The 19,019-nt window shown below is 40.1% G+C and overlaps 1 protein-coding gene across 2 annotated transcripts in view; it reads right to left on the bottom strand.

Moving 5' to 3' along the window:
* Window positions 1-17,815, bottom strand: part of LOC107046581 (transcription initiation factor TFIID subunit 1) — a 42,701-nt gene extending 24,886 nt beyond the window's left edge. Inside the window, exons 1-2 of one of the 2 annotated variants that reach the window (XM_015269236.2) lie at window positions 13,674-17,815; window positions 13,357-13,571 (exon numbers count right to left, since the gene is read on the bottom strand). In XM_015269236.2, coding sequence (XP_015124722.1) covers window positions 13,357-13,571; window positions 13,674-17,520 — 4,062 coding nt within the window. In that variant the 5' untranslated portion in view covers window positions 17,521-17,815. Of the gene's footprint in view, window positions 1-13,356 lie in introns of both variants that reach the window. The other variant, XM_015269235.2, reaches the window with a different exon arrangement.
* Window positions 17,816-19,019: the final 1,204 nt, after the last annotated feature.

Here is a 19,019-nt window from a genome sequence, read left to right as displayed (position 1 = left end):
CTCCATTTTTAATTTCAAATTTCTTGTGACAATATTGTGTTGATCAATTAATAGAACCGATAGATTAGTTATTGAAATGTTCAAAAAAATGGAAGGACTGCCCTATGGTCATCAAAACAAATCGATTGACTGAAGAATCTTCGTAAACAAGGGACCTTTGTCGTGAACACCACCGATGGATGGAAATGAACGAGACAAAAAAATAATAAAATGGCCTAAATAAACAATTGAATGTAAAGAAGATAAATGTTAAGGACTTATCTCTTGCACTATTCTACGATGTTGAGACCTGCTGGGCGGTGAAGCTTCCTGGAACGGAAGTGACGGTGGATTGATGAAACGATGCGTCTCCAGACGTGATGACGCGTCGAAAAAATGCTTGAGTTTTTTTTTAGTTTTTTATTCACTTTGTACACTCGTGCACTTTGCAACACGCGTCACTCGCAGTTTTAGGTTGAAGCAGAATTTCTAACGTCACAGGAGGCACCATGAAAAGACGTTGAAGGCTATCATACCCTAGGTGGTATGATAGCTGCATTAAAAAATCAGAAAAATAAATGATAAAAAATATGGAAAAAATAACTGACACAAAAACACAATTCTTGGGAAAAAGCCGAAGCATAAAAAACCCAGATATATTTACTTCGATACAAGATTTAAACGATTAACTGCGAATGACGGTATTCACACACACACACACAATCATCACAATTATAATTTCCCCAATTATAATTTATAGTTATTTGAATGAGGCGGGCGACTGCCGCCGGTGGTAACTACGAGTGCCGCTAGCGTCAACGGCAAGTGAAAACCCACCATGAATCGTGTTTTATCTTCGGACAGACCTTCCCAATAATCCTTATCGTTCCAAACGCGAGTGAATCGCACACGACACTTAGTCGGAGCTTAGGGTACGACGGCCCTAGGAAAGAAAATACTTTACTATTTGTGACTAGTCACAGGGACTAGTCACATGTTAGATCACCCAGGATTAATGCGGTGGGTGATCTAACTCAAAACGTCACAATTACTTTTGGTTTTTTTTTTTAAGTAGAGGGACGGAGGGAGGGGGGGCTAGAGCCAAATAATAACATGAATCATTTTTTCTCTTTTTTGGAACATAGGGGCGGAGGGGAAAGGGGGACGAAGGGGTTAAGGCCAAGTAATATTGATTTTTTTTATTATTTTTTGGAGCAGTATGGTGGGGGGCGAAGGGATTAGAGCCAAGTAATAATATTAATCATTTTCGTCACAATGTGTGGGAAGTGGGATTTTGCGCACGCGGAGCGTGCGAAAAATAGTGTTCGATACTCGGGGGAATAATGTTTTTGAACTCGTGGGATTATATCACTCGCCTTCGGCTCGTGCTATAAACCTCCCACGAGCCCAAAAACACTTTCCCGCAATCGTATCGAAATGTACTATTTTGATGTATTTTTTTCTCTTTTTCGGAGCAGAGGGGCGGAGGGGGAGGGCGTTAGAGCCAAATAATATTGATAATTTTTTTTTGAGCAGCGGGGGGGTGCGAAGGGATTGGAGACAACTTAAAATATTAATTATTTTGGATTTTTTTTTAGGAGCAGAGAGGTGGGGCGAAGGGGTCAGAGCTAAATAATAATATTAATTACTTTTGATATTTTTTTTTCTTTTTTGGAGTAGAAGGGCGGAGCGCGAAGGGGTTAGAGCCAAATAATATCAATCATTTTTTTTGTGATACCTGCCTGAAAAGTACACTTTTCGAAACGGTTTAGTGTGTGTAAAGCGGTTGTTTTCCGCAAGATGTGCGTAAAGTAAAAAAGTGTGCGTAAAGCTTCGCTTTACACACTCGAAATTCACGTTACGCACACTTTTTTTACTTTACGCACACTTGCACAAAAACAAACACTTTACCCCCACTACGATAGGTGTCCAAGACTATCATTGCTTGGACACAAAACATGCTGAAAAGCAGAAGACTGTCGGCAGGACATGGGAGGGCATGTGTGGAGGGACGTCCGACTAGGGGCTGTCCGCAGGGGGGAGTTCTCTCGCCCCTGCTATGGAACCTGGTTGTAGATGGACTTCTAAATCAACTAAGTGAGGCCGGCTTCCACGTCATCGGTTTCGCCGATGATGTGGCAGTTGTTGTGAAAGGCGGATTTCTGAGGGTGCTAAGGGACCTGATGGCAACAGCCTTCAATATCATTGAGGACTGGTGCAGGGTAACTGGCCTATCGGTAAATCCAGCCAAAACAACAATCCTGGTTTTCACCAGAAATTATAAACTGGAAAAGATCCAACCTCTGAAGCTAAATGGCTCGGAGATTAACTACACCAGCAGAGTGAAATATCTGGGTGTCCTCCTGGATAATAAACTCAGCTGGAAAGAACATATCTGTACTCAGAGAAATAAAGTGTTTGCCTCTATGTGGGCATGCAGGAGAGCTGTGGGCAGGACATGGGGACTCAATCCTAAAATGATGCTCTGGCTCTACCAAATAGTTCTACTTCCGAGACTGTTATACGCTGCGGTCGTCTGGTGGCCGAGGGTGAGTAAGACGGAAACAAGGAACCTGTTGAAAAGCCTACAGGGAACCTTCCTGAGGGCTGCAACAGGAGCCATGAAATCGACACCTACTGAGGCGCTAGAAATAGCACTCAGTATCCCACCCCTCGACCTTAGGGTTGTGAGTTGTGCTACCACAACTGCATATAGACTAAGGTGCCAACTAGAATGGAAGATGACGGGCCAAGGCCATACAAGGCTTAGCCTAATCAATGATCGACCCTTCATAGGTAAGACGGATAGGATTCCTAGGAAGTATCAGATCAGGAAAACTTTCAGAACGAGTATACCACCCAGACAGGAGTGGCTAGACTCGAAACGTAAACCAGGACCAAGAGAGGACTACTGGTTTACGGACGGCTCTGGCTTCAATGAAAGTTTTGGGGCAGGCATCTACCGTCTGAAAGATGGCTTCGGAGAGAGTTTTCCGCTGGGCCATCATTCAACCGTCTTTCAAGCAGAGATGCTGGGCATACTTAAGTGTGCAGAGTATCTGAACGCGAGAGACACAAAAAAGATGAAAATATTCATCTGCAGTGACAGCCAGGCGGCGATACACGCCCTGGAAAAACCCACTACAGAGTCACAGGTGGTGTGGGAATGCATGCAGGCATTGGACACACTGGGTAAAAACAACCGGGTCACCGTAACCTGGGTGCCAGGTCACCATGGGATTCTGGGTAATGAAGAGGCAGATAAGCTGGCCAAGGAGGGTACAGAAAGTGTGCCCTCACACGGCCTGCTTGGCATGCCCTTCGCAGTGGGAAAAACTCTTATTAAAGATCATTTCCAGCGGGATCATGTCAGGCGTTGGGAGAAAGTTGCGACCTGCAGACAAGCGAAACTGCTTATGAGAGGGCAACTAAGAGTTAGGACCAGAAAGCTTCTGGAGTTGCACAGAGGGGATCTGAGGGTAGCAGTAGGGCTCCTTACGGGTCATACAGCTCTCAGAGCTCATCTGTTCAAGATGAAACTTGCAGAACAAGAAGACTGCAGACTGTGCGGAGGCGATAAGGAGGGCGTCATCCACATTTTATGTGAATGCCCCCTATTAGCACTCCGTCGCTATAAAATCTGGGGCCAGGCTTTCCTGAAACCAGAGGACTTACAACAAGCGGCTGTCACCAGCCTTATTAGCCTAGTGAGAAACACAGGGCTGGGGCTGTGTGACTGACCGAAACTAAGGCGGAAGTTACAAAAGATCGTATGATTTAGGTGACTCTGGGCGCTTTAAGTGACCAGCCGCACTTTTTCTATTCTATTCTATTCTACCCCCACTACCGTTCCGAACAGTGCACTCGGCAGGTATCACAAAAAACTGCATGTGTTACGTGTGTGTGGAAAAGTGGTGCTTTACACACTTGTAACACAATGTACAATTTTTTTCGTATTTGGAGTAGAGGGGAGGAGGGAAAGAGGGTTAGGGCAACATAATAACATCAATTATTTTTAGTCTTTCTTGGAACACAGAAGAGGAGGGGAATGGGGGCGAAGGGGTTAGAGACCAATAATATTAATGATTTTTTTTTCTTTTTTTGGAGCAGTGGTGGCGGGGTCGAAGGGGTCAGAGACAAATAATGATATTAATTATTTTTGATATATTTTTTTCTTCTTTGGAGCAGAAGGAAGGGGGAAAAAGGGGTTAGAGAAAAATCATAATATCAATAATTTTTGATACTTTTTTTCTCTTTTTTGGAGTACAGGGTTGGAGGAGGAGGGGGTTGGAGCAAAATAATAAAAATAATTATTTTCAGTCTTTTTTTGGAACACAGGGGCGGAGGGGAAGGGGAGCGAAGTTATTAGAGACAAATAATATTAATGATTTTTTTTTTATTCTTTGGAGCAGTGAAGGCGGGGACGAACGGGTCACAGACAAATAATAATATTAATTATTTTTGATATTTTTTACACTTTTGTGGAGCAGAGGGGCTGAGGGGAAGGGGGCAAAGGGGTTAGAGACAAATAATAATATTCATGACATTTGATACTTTTTCCTCTTTTTTGGAGCAGAGGGGTGTCGGAGGGTGGGCGAAGGGGTTGGAGCCAAATAATAATATTAATCATTTTTGATAAATTTTTTTCGTTTTTGGAGCAGAGTGGCCGAGGAGGGTGGGCGAGGGGGTTGGAGCCAAATAATAATATTAATCATTTTTGAAGACATTTTTTTCTTTTTTGGAACAAAGAGGTGGAAGGGGAGGGGCGAAGGGGTTAGAGCCAAATAATAACATTAATTATTTTTGATGAAATTTTTTTCTTTTTTGGAGCAGAAGGCCGGAGGGGGGTGGGCGAGGGTGTTGGAGCCAAATAATAATATTAATTATTTTTTATAAATTTTTTTTCTTTTTTGGTAGCAGATGGATGGAAGGGGGTTGGCGAGGGAGTTGGAGCCAAATAATAATATTAATTATTTTCGATGAAATCTTCTTCTTTTTTGGAGCAGAGTGACGGAGGGGGGCGAGGGGTTGGAGTCAAATTATAAAAATTTCATCAAAAATAATTAATATTATTATTTGGCTCTAACCCCTTCGCCCCCTACCCCTCCACCTCTCTGTTCCAAAAAAAGAAAAAAAATTAATAAAATATAATTAATATTATTATTTGGCTCTAACCCTTTCGCCCCCTCCTTCTGCGCCCCTATGTTCCAAAAAAGAAAAAAAAATCATAAAAAAATAATTAATATTATTATTTGGCTCCAACTCCCTCGCACCCCCCTTCCACCCATCTGCTCCAAAAAATGAAAAAAATTGTCGATAATGATTAATTTTATTATTTGGCTCTAACCCCTTCATTCCCTCCCACTCCACCCCTTTGTTAAAAAAAAAATATGAAATCTAATTACAATTATTATTTGGCTCCAATCCCCCTCCGCTCTTCTGCTCCAAAAAATAAAAAAAATTATCAAAAATAATTAATATTATTTGGCTCTAACCCCTTCACCCCTCCCCCTCCAACTCTTTGTTCCAAAAAAGAAAAAAATTTCATCAAAAATAATTAATATTATTATTTGGCTTCAACCCCCTCGCCCACCCCCCTATGCCCCTCTGCTCAAAAAAAAAAATTTATCGAAAATAATTAATATTACCCCTTCGCCCCCTCCCCATCTAAGGCATTCAAACACTTCAATATTCGAGGAATCTGAAATTAAGATTCTCCGAACGATTCAGACACTTTTTAGTAACTGAAAAAACGTCTACAAAATATCCTCGAAAGTGTTAGAAAAACGTCTACACATGTAACTGACATTCAGTCACTAGTTTTTGCATTCAGTCGATATGTTCTTTCGATATTATTATCGGAATCTATGTTTTCGAGGGTGCTGATTCCAAATATGAAGACCGTTTTTGCAAAAACTGATACGATCCATTTGTTTATAACAATTTAATTGTTTAAAAGACGATATTGCAAAAACGGTTGAAGATAGGAAAAAAGTTGATGGACAAAAAATGTTTCTCATGTAAAACTACGTATTCTTTGTCTTAGAACTTTTTTTTTCTAACTATGATAGTTAAGGAGATATCAGGAGTGGAAGTGGAGAGGGCGGTGCGTTAGCGAGGGCGCGCGTCACGAGCGCGCTCCGACACGTTTAGTGGAGAACTCAATGGAGATGGAGAAAATTGTTGAAAATAAAAAAGATTTGTCATGAAATTTCACATCAGATTAGTCTTATGAATTTTTTCGCTACTTCCAATAGTTAATGAGTTATTTACGTTATTCTGCATGAGAACGAAAATTGATGCAGGATAATAACGTAATTAACTCATTAACTATTGGAAGTAGCGAAAAATTTCATAAGACTGATCTGATGCGAAATTTCATGACAAATATTTTTTATTGCAAACAATTTTCTCTATCTCCGTGGATTCTCCGCTAAACGTGTCTCCATTCCCATCCTTGATATCTCCTTATCTATCATAGTTGGAAAAAAAGTCATAAGACAAATAATACGTAATTTCACATAAGGAACATTTTTAGCTCATCAACTTCTTTCCTATCTCCAACTGTTTTTGCAATATCGTCTTTTAAACAATTAAATTGTTATAAACAAATGGATCGCACCTGTTTTTGCGAAAACGGTCTTCATATTTGGAATCAGCACCCTCGAAACCATAGATTTCGATAATAAAATCGAATGGACATATCAGGGGACACAGAATGACACTGGCATATGGACTATTTGGGAAATAATTGATTTGATAATTTGAACTTCCTCTCCCGCCTCATTACTCCCCCTAGTAATCCCCATTAAATCCACTGAAAAAAAAGCAAAAATTCCAATAACTTGGATGAGGTGTCAGATGAGAGCAGATAAATGTGAAGGAGTGTTCTTTGAAAGTTAATCGTCGTCATAGAGCTGACGATGCAAACGTTCGAAAAACCTTCTTTTTGAAATTCAGAGGATTCGTATCTACCGTTCCAATGATTATTTACTATTCGTCCGATTCTCGAACAAAAATCTGTCGGAAATCAGCGGAGCAAAGTTAGATTTGCGGTTTATCGGGCCATGTGACAAAAATCAATATTTTCTATTCTTTTTCGCGCAGGAATTAAGCTGATGAATCTATCACTGGTATTCGACACTTATAGACCTCATTTACGATAGCTTCCCAGTTTTTCCACTAATTTCTGAGGATCGATTCCTTTTTGCAAAAAAAATATTTTTTTTCGTCTGCGCAGAGATGGAGCAGGTAAAAAGCAGATAATTCCGCGCCGCCCTCCACCCATTTTCAATGAATTTTGGGGTCACCCACTTGTGAGATTTCCAGCTGAATTTCAATTTTTTGGAACAAATCAATATTTTCTACTTTTATTCGCGCAGAAATGGAGCTGATAAATCGATCACTGATATTGTCCACTCATGAACCTCATTTATTCAAGGTGACCTACCAGCTTTTCGACCAATGTTGGAAAATCTTTTTTTTTTCGTAAAAAAAAGGAGCAGATTTTGTTTGTTTCGCGCAGAAATGGAGCAAGTAAAGAGCAGATAATTCCGCCCCGCCCTCCCCCAATTTTCCATGAACTTTGGGGTCATCCACTTTTGAGATTTCCAGCGGAATTTCAATTTTTTGGAAAAAATCAATATTTTCTACTTTTATTCGCGCAGAAATGGAGCTGATGAATCGATCATTGATATTGTCCACTCATGGACCTCATTTACTCAAGGTGACCTACCAGCTTTTCGGCCAATTTTGGAAAATCTTTCTTTTTTGTAGAAAAAAGGAGCAGATTTTGTTTGTTTCGCGCAGAAATGGAGCAGGTAAAGAGCAGATAATTCCGCGCCGCCTTCCCCCCATTTAGAATGAACTTTGGGTTCACCCACTTCTGAGCTTTCCAGCTGAATTTCAATTTTTTGGAAAAAATCAATATTTTCTACTTTTATTCGCGCAGAAATGAAGCTGATAAATCGATCATTGATATTGTCCACTCATGGACCTGATTTACTGAAGGTGACCGACCAGCTTTTCGGCCAATTTTGGAAAATCTTTTTTTTTTTTGTAAAAAAAGGAGCAGATTTTGTTTGTTTCGCGCAGAAATGGAGCAGGTAAAGCGCAGATAATTCCGCGCCATCCTCCCCTCATTTTCAATGAACTTTGGGGTCACCCACTTCTGAGCTTTCCAGCTGAATTTCAATTTTTTGGAAAAAATCAATATTTTCTACTTTTATTCACGCAGAAATGGAGCTGATAAATCGATCATTGATATTGTCCACTCATGGACCTCATTTACTAAAGTTGACCTGCCAGCTTTTCGGCCAATTGCCAAAAAATAATTTTTTTCGCAAAAAAAGAAGTAGATCTTATTTCATTTGCGTAGTAATAGAGCAGATAAAAGGCAGATTATGTTGGCATAGTCGCCATGTTGATCCAAGAATTGACTTACGTTTGACCACTCATCGGTCTCATTCGCGCAATATGGCCAATTTTTCAAAATTGATTTTTTCTGGGGAAATAAAGGTGCAGATTTTTCTATGTTTACGCAGAAATGGAGCAGATAAATAGCAGATAAATTCTTCCGGCCCTCCCTTTATTTTCAGTCAACTTGAAGGTCACCCCTTTATGACCTTTCCGACTCAATTTAGATTTTTTGTCAAAAATCAATATTTTGAATTTTTTTTTGCGCAGAAATAGAGCTGGTAAATCGATTATTGAAATTTTTCACCCATGGACCTCATTAACGCAAGTTGGTCACCTAGCTTGACGGCCAATTTTCAAAAATCTTATTTTTTAGCGAAAAAAAAAGTGCAGATTTTTTTTGGTTTGCGCAGAAATAAAGAAGGTAAAAAGCAGGTAATTTCGGTAAAATCGCCATCTTGATTGGACGACCTTGGCTGCCCAATTTTATGGGGCTTAGGAGAAAGGCAACAACGGAAATAATTTATAAAGTTGCAATTTATGCATGAGGTTAAATGAGGCATCGATAACTTCATCTTTTTCTCTACATTATCGACCTGTCGGCAACATGGGAACACTGCTGAAATTATCGATGCCCCATTCAACTGCATGCATAAATAGCAACTTCAGAAATTATTTCCGTTGTTGTCCTTCTCCTAGGCTATCTCAGATTTTGCACATGATTTCTTAATACATAAAAGAACGTATTTACAAAAAATTATCAATATCTTGACTTTTTTTTCTCTCGAGACAACGCCATATAAATTCCTTAAAAGGGCAGGAGAGTAGAAAAAAACTACCGATATGCGAGCAAATCTGAGCTCCATAAATTCTCTTCATTTGGTGAGTTCGGAGGCTCAAAAGTTATCACCACCAAATAGCACCACGAAAGTTTTATGGAACAAGTTGAGGGTGATCTGAGGATAAATAATTTTGAGAAATGATTAAAAGTACGAGGTGACTGACAGCTGTGAACGCCGCCATCTTGGAAGTCCCGGGGAGGGGGTATCAAAGCATCATGGCGGCGCCCAGACCTGTCAACCAGCTCGTATTGTTAATTATTTATTAAAAATATTTATTCTCCTCAGACCACCCTCAAATTGTTTCATAACACTTTCGTTGTGCTAAGGATTTAATGATGATAGCTTTTGAGTCTCGAAATTCACCAAACGAGGAGAATTTCTGGAGCTCAGATTCATCCGCATTTCGATAGTTTTTTTTATCCACCTGCCCTCTTAAATATTTTAAAAACTACTCAACGGATCTGATTTTTTCGTGTTTTTAAATACTCGTCTCGACGGCTTCTATCTAGACCAATCAAAATGTTTATACCTATTCGGACAAAATTTTCGAAATATTGCTATTTTTTTCAATTTTTTCATTCTCTTGTACACACGATAACTTGAGAAGATATGAAAGTAGCAAGTTGAAATTTGGTAGGATTGCAGCTCTTACAATACTAAAGGTTGGTATTTTAGATAAGCTTAATCAGCCGAGTAGTTTCGGAGATATTTAACGTATTGTATAAATCTATTTCATTAAGGATAATCGGGCGAGAAGGAAATGTAGGAGGTGAGGCAGAGGGATTTCTATTGTTTCCCTGCAGAAAACCAATCGCTGAACAAAAAAATTTTTCCGTATTACTTTTTTCGCTATTATTAATAAACAATGCTCCTAGGCGACAATCTTTTTCACTCAAAAAATCACTGATCACATGTTCTAAATGTGTATAAAGTTTCATGACTTTGGCTGCATTTTTTCCTTGGGTTTTGCAGTTTTTTTTGGTGATTTCCATAAGATCCCGGGTTAAATGACCACTTTTTCAAAAATTCATAATAAATTAACCATGCTCCCCAGCAGTCTGAAACTTTGCGCACGCCTTTTCCATCATTTAAAGAATACATTAAAAAAAAAGAAAAAAATAGCTGCTTTTTTTCCAACCCTCCCAGCTCGCCCGATTATCCTTAAAAGGTGGAATATTTTTCTGTAGACCCTGTTGCATATGGTTGTATGCAAGGATAGAGAATTGCTATGGATACTTTCGGAAACTTACTACTAATGAAATTGATAGGAATGAAAAAAAGAAAGACGAATAACGCAGAAGTAATGGCCACATGCCTTCTGTCGGATAGGCTCGGACCCCTGCTTGTTTTCGTGAAGATTTATAAAAAAACCTTTGAAAAATTCGCACGTATGTATGTGCGACACACGCACACATTCTCTAAAAACATCATATCTTCATGTTTCATGGTATTCTACATGATTTCCAGGTGAAATTAGAAGAACGTCAAAATGGACTTCTACAAAGCTTCCATTCGTAAGTAAAAACTNCGTGAAATGAAGTTGGCATGGGGCCGTCCATAAATTGCGTAAGGCGATTTTTACCCATTTTTGACCCTCCCCCCCGCCCCCCACGAAAGACATCGTAAGATTCAGTGAACTCCTCCCCCCAAGATCTTACGTAAGATCAGGGATGGATCGTTCACTGAAAATCAGGGTTTCTTACAGTACATAGTAAAATTCTGATGATTCATATGTACATAGTGACAAGGGCCACAAGGTTCATGTTTGTCGAGGGTCAAACGTCGCACCGGTCATACCCAGCGAGAGTCAAATGATGCCAGAATCTTACCTCGTCGAGGTGATGCCTTGCGAGGGTCAAATAAAGCAAGGACAATCTGAGGGGCAGGGATGGGAAGAAAATTACCTCGATTATTTTTCCAACCCAAATAACGGGCAATATAATTGGCCCATTCGACATCACGTGGTACAAGCTACAGGGCTTTCAACTGATAATTTTTTGATAATTTTCTCTGGTAGTTGCTATACAAAAAACAAAACATCATGCAGTCGAATTAACCCCTCATCAAACTGACAGATTGAATTCAATTGTGTCGTTGTGTTAATTATACAATTTTCGTTTCTCAATTGTGAGTTTCGTCTCATGGTCCAATTATATTGCCCGACATTTGGATTGGAAAAATAATCCCCCGAATATCACACGAGCTTCAAAATTAATCGGGCATTTTCCTCAAGCTTCCCTGCATACAAACGAAGTCGTCAAGTTTCATTACATTTCATAGAATAAAACGGTATTTTTTCTGGATTATCTCGAATAGGGAACTCAATTTTTTCGGTTTAGGGGCTCGTGCTTCGCACTCGTGATTTTTCCTGAAAAACTTGACGACTTCGTTTGTATGCAGGGAACCTTGAGGAAAATGCCCGATAATTTTGAAGCTCTTGTGGTATTACAAGTGAGTAAATTACAGAATTTTTTACGTGTAAAAAATTGAGTAAATTACCTGATAAGTTATTTACATTTTTTACGACACATGGCGCCATCTACCGGGATTCGGGGAAACGTATCATTTTTCTCAAGACTTGGTGGCACAAGGGTCAAACATCACAAGAGTAAAATTTGACAATCGTCAAACGTTATGGGGCTCACAAGGTGATGGTCAAATTTTCGCGAGAGTCACAAGGGGATTGTTAAATTTTCAAGAGGGTCAAACGTCACGAGAGTCACGAGAGTCACAAGGGAATAATTAAATTTCACCACAGTTAAACGTCCCCATGGTCCATTCTACGGGGTCCAACGTCACAAGGGAATGAGCAAATCGCACGAGGGCCAAACATTGCGAGGGTAACAAGGGTCAGAAAGGAATACAGTGAAGTTTAATCGCCACCTTGTGACTCTCGTGACGTTTGACCGCCGTGAAATTCGAGCATCCCCTTGTGACCCTCATGACATTTGAATCTCACGAAATTCGACCATCCCCTTGTGACCCATGTGACTCGTGAAATTTGATCGTCCCCTTGTAACCCTCGTCACACATTTGACTCGTGAAATTTGGCCATCTCTTTGTTAATCGTGAGGTTATAATATGAGTTATTTACATTTTTTACATTTATTACGCCCTGTAGGTAAATTACCGGTTTTTTACATCATCGCGTAAGAACCTCCCTTTAGTCCAAGATGCCCAACCCTGCTCAGGGGTCATACGACCGCAAGGGTCAACCAGAAGAGGCATGCAGGATAGTCACAAAGGTCAAATGATCATGAAGGTGAACTACCAATGTGGTCTTGATGATTGACATTTTTTCAGTTTTCAATCAAAACACGAGAACACCGCATATATTCAATAAAATAATATTGATATAAACTGAACAACATATAAAAACAGCAATATAAAAGATATCAACTACTAGTTATTGTGGGAAGTATCTTGTAGAAAATACAATAATGAGTTTTGTCGTGCAGTTTTCGAATTTCGGTTAGTAAAAATTACGTTTTCGAAAAAAAGGCGAACTGAAGGAAAATTCAAAAAAAAAATCTTACGTAAGATTCTTGAGGACCCCCCCCACGTAGGACATCGTAAGAAATCTTTGACCCCTCCCCCCCCCCAAACGTCTTACGTAATTTATGGACGGCCCCTAAACCGAAAAAATTAAGTTTCCTATTTGAGATAATCCAGAAAAAATACCGTTTTATTCTATGGAATGTAATGAACATTGTGAAGAAAACAGTTTCAATCGGATGAAAATTGTGGTGCGAAGAGCATTTCAAAGCCAAAAATACAAAAAAATGACGTGTTTGCCTGGTGTACGGGGTAAAATGGGTTGGGGACGAAATTTTTCTTAGTTTTTACATTCCCCATGATGTATCAAAAGTCGCTCAATAGTAATTTTCACCAACCGAAAATTTTCCAATTTTTTCTGGGTGCCCCTTTTAAGCTTTCAAATCTTCTGTCCGGAAAAAAAGAGAATAAAACAAAATTGTTGATAATAATCGAACAATGAGAAACTTAGAGTAGAATAGCAGAAATGATTAGAATGTATATAAAATGGATGAATTACGAACTGAAGGACTTGCGACAAATAAAGTTGGCAATCAATCATGAATCATGAATAAATTATTCTTACTTTGATGAGTTTCGATGATAATTTAACCTTGGTACCCTCAACATTAACGAGATCCTGATCATCAGCGTTGAGCTGCTTCTCAATCTCTTCCTCCTGCTCCTCAGTCATAGCCACATTGACAGGAGCAGTTGTCAAGCTATTCTGATAAAGTGGGCAGGCCTTGTTAGTCCTCATGTGACCAACATTGCCGCAAGCACCACATTTTAACTTTAAATCTGGTTTTAGTTTAGGCTTTTTACGTTTGGATGGAGTAGTCTCAGATTTGGGATGTTTAGAAGCTAAAGAAGTGGATGGAAAGTTATTGAATGGAAGGATACTGGTTGATGTGGTAGTTGGGGTATTGGTATTGCTACGATCGAGCATGCTGGAAGTGGGAGGGAAACTGTTGGAAGACGTGCCACATCCGTGCGATTTTTCACGTTCCTGATTCCTCTTGATTCGCCTCAGTTGCTCTTGGAGTCTCCTTTTTTCCCTCTTCATCTCTTCTTTCTGCTGTTCGTCAAGTGTTGCGAACTGTTTGATAAAGGTTTCGTCCTTGGAATTTCTTATTTTTATGTATGTGTCAATGACTGCGGGCTTTCGGACTATCTCAGCCCGAGTGTATTCCTTTCCATCAGGATCTCGGAATGTACGGTAAATTTTCAAGACTCGACCTGATTGAGTATTGAATCCCTGGCCCTGCTCCCTGCTATCCTCTTCGTCATCCTTCTTCTTGTCTTTTGGTTTTTTGCCCTCTTGTTCTTGGGTCTCACCCATCAACATTTTCCTCAACTCCTGTCTCTGTTGTTCTTCTCTCTCTAATGAAAGCTGCGAGCTTGTTTTTTTGTTCGATAACATATTCTCGATATTTTTACCCATTTCTTCGATGTCTGAACTGTCTTCGTCTGAACTCTCACCCTCGTCAGTACTTAGCACTTCAGCAGACGAGAGCACTCGATTCTGAAGGTCGAAGATTCTTTGACATTCTTCTTTGTATCTTTCTTGATGCTCTGCGATGGAAAACCTATTTCCTCTCGAGAACTTAGTCATTCCTTCTTCACCAGCTTTAGCCTTCTCAGTTGAGAGAGTTCGAACAACATCGATTACTTCCCAACGTGACAATTTTTTAATTTCTTCTTCAGGCACTCCAAATTTTCGAAGAAGTGCTTTTGCATTGTTCAGGGATAATCTTCTCAAATCGGCATCAGTACCAGTAACTGTTCTCTTCGGCTGAGCTTCTTGTTCTTCTTTACTGATTGTTGGTTTATTGGGCACTCTGACGTAGGAGAATCCTTCTCCGCATCCAGTCGGATCTGCAGGACCCGCCAATTGCAATAAACATTTTCCCTTCATTGCTTGAATGTATGCACGTGTTGTGTTCCAAGGAGCTACTTTAACCTCATCATCCATTTTCAGCTGCATTTCTTCATCATCGTCGTCTTGTGGAGTGAAGAGGAATTTTTCACCGTAACCAGCATCTTTCAAACGTTGCTCAGCAGCAACCATGCTAAAATATGCACAACACTGTTCTGGCGAAACCATCGCACGAATTTCCTCTTCACTAGGGAGACGAAAGTCTGGCTTTATCACCCACCAGTTGGAATCCATTCCAGTTCTCTTAAAATCTGCACATAATTTAAGACGTTTTCTTATGCTGCTTTCACTGTGGGAGGGAAATGCCTTCTTTATGTCATCCATTTTTATTCTCCTTGGGGTGTCTTGAGACTTCCAGAATAGTCTGTAGATGAAAACTTGAAGGAAATCTCTCACGAAATTATTAGCTCGCTTTGAATTGGGCCCAGGAACTTCGTAAAGTGGACACTCTTGACCTGCAACGAATAACGCATCGATTTCTCTGATGAAGTACTGTTGCCGAGTTCGAATCACCAGGAAATCTGTCTGAGGAATGTTGTGCTCGTAAATTGGAGCTCTGTACATGTTATTTTCGATTGCCTGAATACTCTGGCCTGGAGTGAGAATACCAAGAAATGGACTCGTGTGAGCATACGCTGTCTCTCCGTATTTGTACTTTTGAGGTCCTTGATCTTTGCCGGCTTTCCGTTTGTAATAATTCTTCACTTTGGAACACATGCCAACTTGATTCATCAATGGGGGATGCTCTTCAGAAAATTCAACCAGAACAAGTTCACCATCTTTTCCAGTCAAATCCTCAGGGGTTCTCATAAAAAAGACATCGCCACCCCCTGAAGCTATTCTCTCTTGTTCTCTTTGTTTGGCTTTCTTTTTTATATGCTTTAATAGAGGAAGGACACCATGGGGACCAGGATGAGCTAAAGGACCGTGACTGAACCGCCGTATGGGGGGTCTGTGGAAGTTTCTCAAACGCATGGCCCCCATGTGGGTCTGAACAAATGGAACTCTGAGCTCTACAACAGGTGTGCTGTGTTGAATAAGATTTCCACCACCAACTTTTAGTCTCAAAGTTGTTTCAGAGGATCGTGGCATGTAGTAAGTATCATTGGAGATGTTAAAAGGATCACGATCTGGTGATTTAGGTGGAGGTGGAGGTGCGTCTTCTTCAAGGACGTTAATTACTCCAGCTTTTCCGAGGAGTAGTTTACTCTTTTTCACGTGAGGATGAGGTATTTTTACCTTTGGCGTTGGTCCATTTTCTTTGTGAAGTAAAGCAGGATCAATGTCGTCTGGGATTCCTAAAACAATGTTTTCGTCGTTGGGATCTAGGGTGAGTATCTTTGGTTTTGGTATTTTCTTCATGTTTTCAGCATCCCAAATGACCTCCTCCTCCCACAATCCATAAACAAGTTCTTCATTTTCAACTGGAAATATTGAGTACCAAGTGTCATCGTAATTGTCCTCCCTCTGCTGTTGATGGTTACTTTTCCCCTGAGCTTTATTCTTGTGGGATTGCATATGAAGAGGCGTTGAAATTTGTGATGTTGCTAGGCGTACATTCGAGGCCACTGGAACTGGTGTGCCTTTTCCTGGTTGACTGAATGCCTGGGCAGTTCTATTGCCACTGGATGGCACCCATCCAGCTAAATTATTCTTGCTGTTCAGCTTCTGCATTACCTTATGTTTAATCTCATCACCATTCCAGATAACGTCATCCTCCCAGTGTAATTGGGAAACCATTAAAAAAGCATCGTCTGCAAATGTTTCGTCTTCATCTTGTAGTTTGTCTGTTCCATTAGTTGGCGAATCCTTCTTTTCACCCACTTTAAATCCATAATTGAACCCATCACCAGTTTCGGGTACCTCCAACATATCGTACCATATTTGTGCAGGTCCAAAACGCCAGTCAGCAACTTTCGGCTCCATATCCCCATTTTCCCCAGACTCACCAGCCTTTCTTCCTTGTTCTTTATCCTCCATTGGCATCAACAGTTTGGCCTCATCGTCAGAGGCAATACACTCGGATAGAGACTCTTGACCATAATTCATCTTCCAACCTTTGAACTTGAGTCTCCTATCATCCTGGTCTGAACCAGAGTCTGAGTCACGTGTATCATGATGCCTTTTTTTCTTTCTTCTTCTCCTAACTCCTCGCCATATTTGTGGGAGGCTACTGGGTTTACCTGGGCCAAATAGCCGTGAGAATCTCAGGACTTTGTTCGGCCGAAAATCGGGAAAAATTTCTGTTACGTCGATGTTGGCGTATTTCGAGGGTAACATTGAAGCTAGAGGTGTTTCTAGCCTCCTCTGTCGGGCAACCTCTGCTTCTTCAGGGGTTAAGGAATCTTTTTCTTCCGGTACTGGAGGTGGTGGCATCAGTTGTTTATCCGATTTATTTACATGCTCCTCATCGTCTGCATCGTAATCAATGGAATCTTTCTCTGTTTTTACCGTACCATTTATTCCAACATTCTCCTCGATTATGTCATCCGCCAGTTCATTTATCTCTGAAAAATCCTCAGCTGTTGGCGATTTGTTTTGATAATCAATGTCATCGTTGTCACTCCCATTCTCGAGTTTAATATTTGATTTGTCCTTCTTCTCTGACTTTTCACCATTTGAGTCGTGAGAGATCATTTCATTTAAGAATGAACCCAGACCCAGACGATCAAGAGATGCCAAATGCTGCTTGGCATCATTGTCCAGAATGTCATCCTCCAACTGACCATTTTCATCGATATTACCAAACAGGAAACCCGTCATATTTATCCCGGTCTCATAGTCTCTATCATCGTCATCAGAATCACCCATTATTCCCGTGTTTATGTTATTATGTTTTTAAATTATTGTATGGAACAATCATCACGGTTGATTATCACAGGTTACAAGTGTATTTACGCTATTTCAATATGCATTACACGTCACCAGTTAAATTTATACGCTAGGTTAGATTATCAGCGAATAGTAAATGGGCGCATTTATCATTATATCCACTATATTCACAATCAAATTAGAAGACAAAACACCGTTTCTCTCACAAATAAACTTGGAGCGTATTTAATATGAATATACCGCAACAGCCATTTTAGGGGACTGCATTCAATCGCTAAAAATGCAACATCCCTGTCAAAGAGGATAGACTGAGGTAGAGGCTCAATTCTCTGGGTTTGGACGATCACCGGCTGAAATAAGTATCACCCCATGGGAGGGATGGCACCACGGTCGATCGTCGGTAAAAAGGAGTTGGAGAGGCCGGGGCCTCGGCAGTCCCACTCCGGCTGCTTATTTTATATTTTTCAGGTAAAATAAATTGTTCATTATAGGGAATTATTATTAGTTATTATTAGTTCGGTCAGAGATTATAGGGGAGATGAGCAGGGCCGATGTAAAGTGTTCAAAAGCTAAATACGGAGCGGTGGCGCATGGACTACGATGGAGCGTACGGAACTGTTGGTATGGTAGGGCCCGAGCATAAATTTCTCGATAACCGGAAAGGGGTTCTCAATACGGTAGCTCCTCGCATTTTGTAATAATTATCAGGAATGTGAAATCGAACATATTATAATCAATAGTATAATGAATGCAGAATCTAATGATCTAAAAGTCTTTTCCTTTTTCTCGACATATTTATTATTGACACGTAGGTGAAAAAATTCATAGAAAAACCCAGCGCTGTCGCAGGAAAACTATAGTTTTCCAGTGATTCTATTGAATAATTGTGCAGATTTTGTTTTTTTTTTACTATAGTAATCTTCGATTATATATATTTATTCCCCCCTGAGTGAGAAAGGAATATGTATCGCGCTCGCTCCCACTCATTGTCGTCTGAGTTGCGTTGGCACGTACCCGTCCTCCGCCAAACTTAACGAGTGCGAGTGAGAAAGAAAATGGAGAAGGAGGACAGAGAAAACATTCCAACTCGTTTGAACGGTTGGAACGTTTTCGTTGTTCTCCAGCGATCTACACATAATGGGATTAATTCAATAATAATAGATTAATGAATAAGATTTTTCGCAGATTATTGCGAGATTTAGATGAATGGTTTGCCTCCTTCAGTGACCATAAAAAATTGTCTCCAATCGACAATATGTCCCGATGGAATGGAACGATGTGAATGAATCAAGTATCAATTTGAATCTTTAAAAAATTAATCGAGTGAAAAAAAATCCGGGAATTCCATTCTGACATTTCTCTATTGTCTGTATTTACCGAGAAAAAAAAACGTTGTTCCTAGGAATCGATGTGTCTTTTTTAGGCAGCTGCATTTCTGAAATGCAATGAGCAAGCAATGTTAAAATTAAGTCATTTTG

This window comes from Diachasma alloeum, unplaced genomic scaffold, assembly GCF_001412515.2.
Source record: "Diachasma alloeum isolate Michigan unplaced genomic scaffold, Dall2.0 Dall_scaffold_01521, whole genome shotgun sequence".
Taxonomy (NCBI): Eukaryota; Metazoa; Arthropoda; class Insecta; order Hymenoptera; family Braconidae; genus Diachasma; species Diachasma alloeum.
Note: the sequence above shows the minus strand (reverse complement) of the source record. Positions and strands in the feature narration are given on the sequence as shown.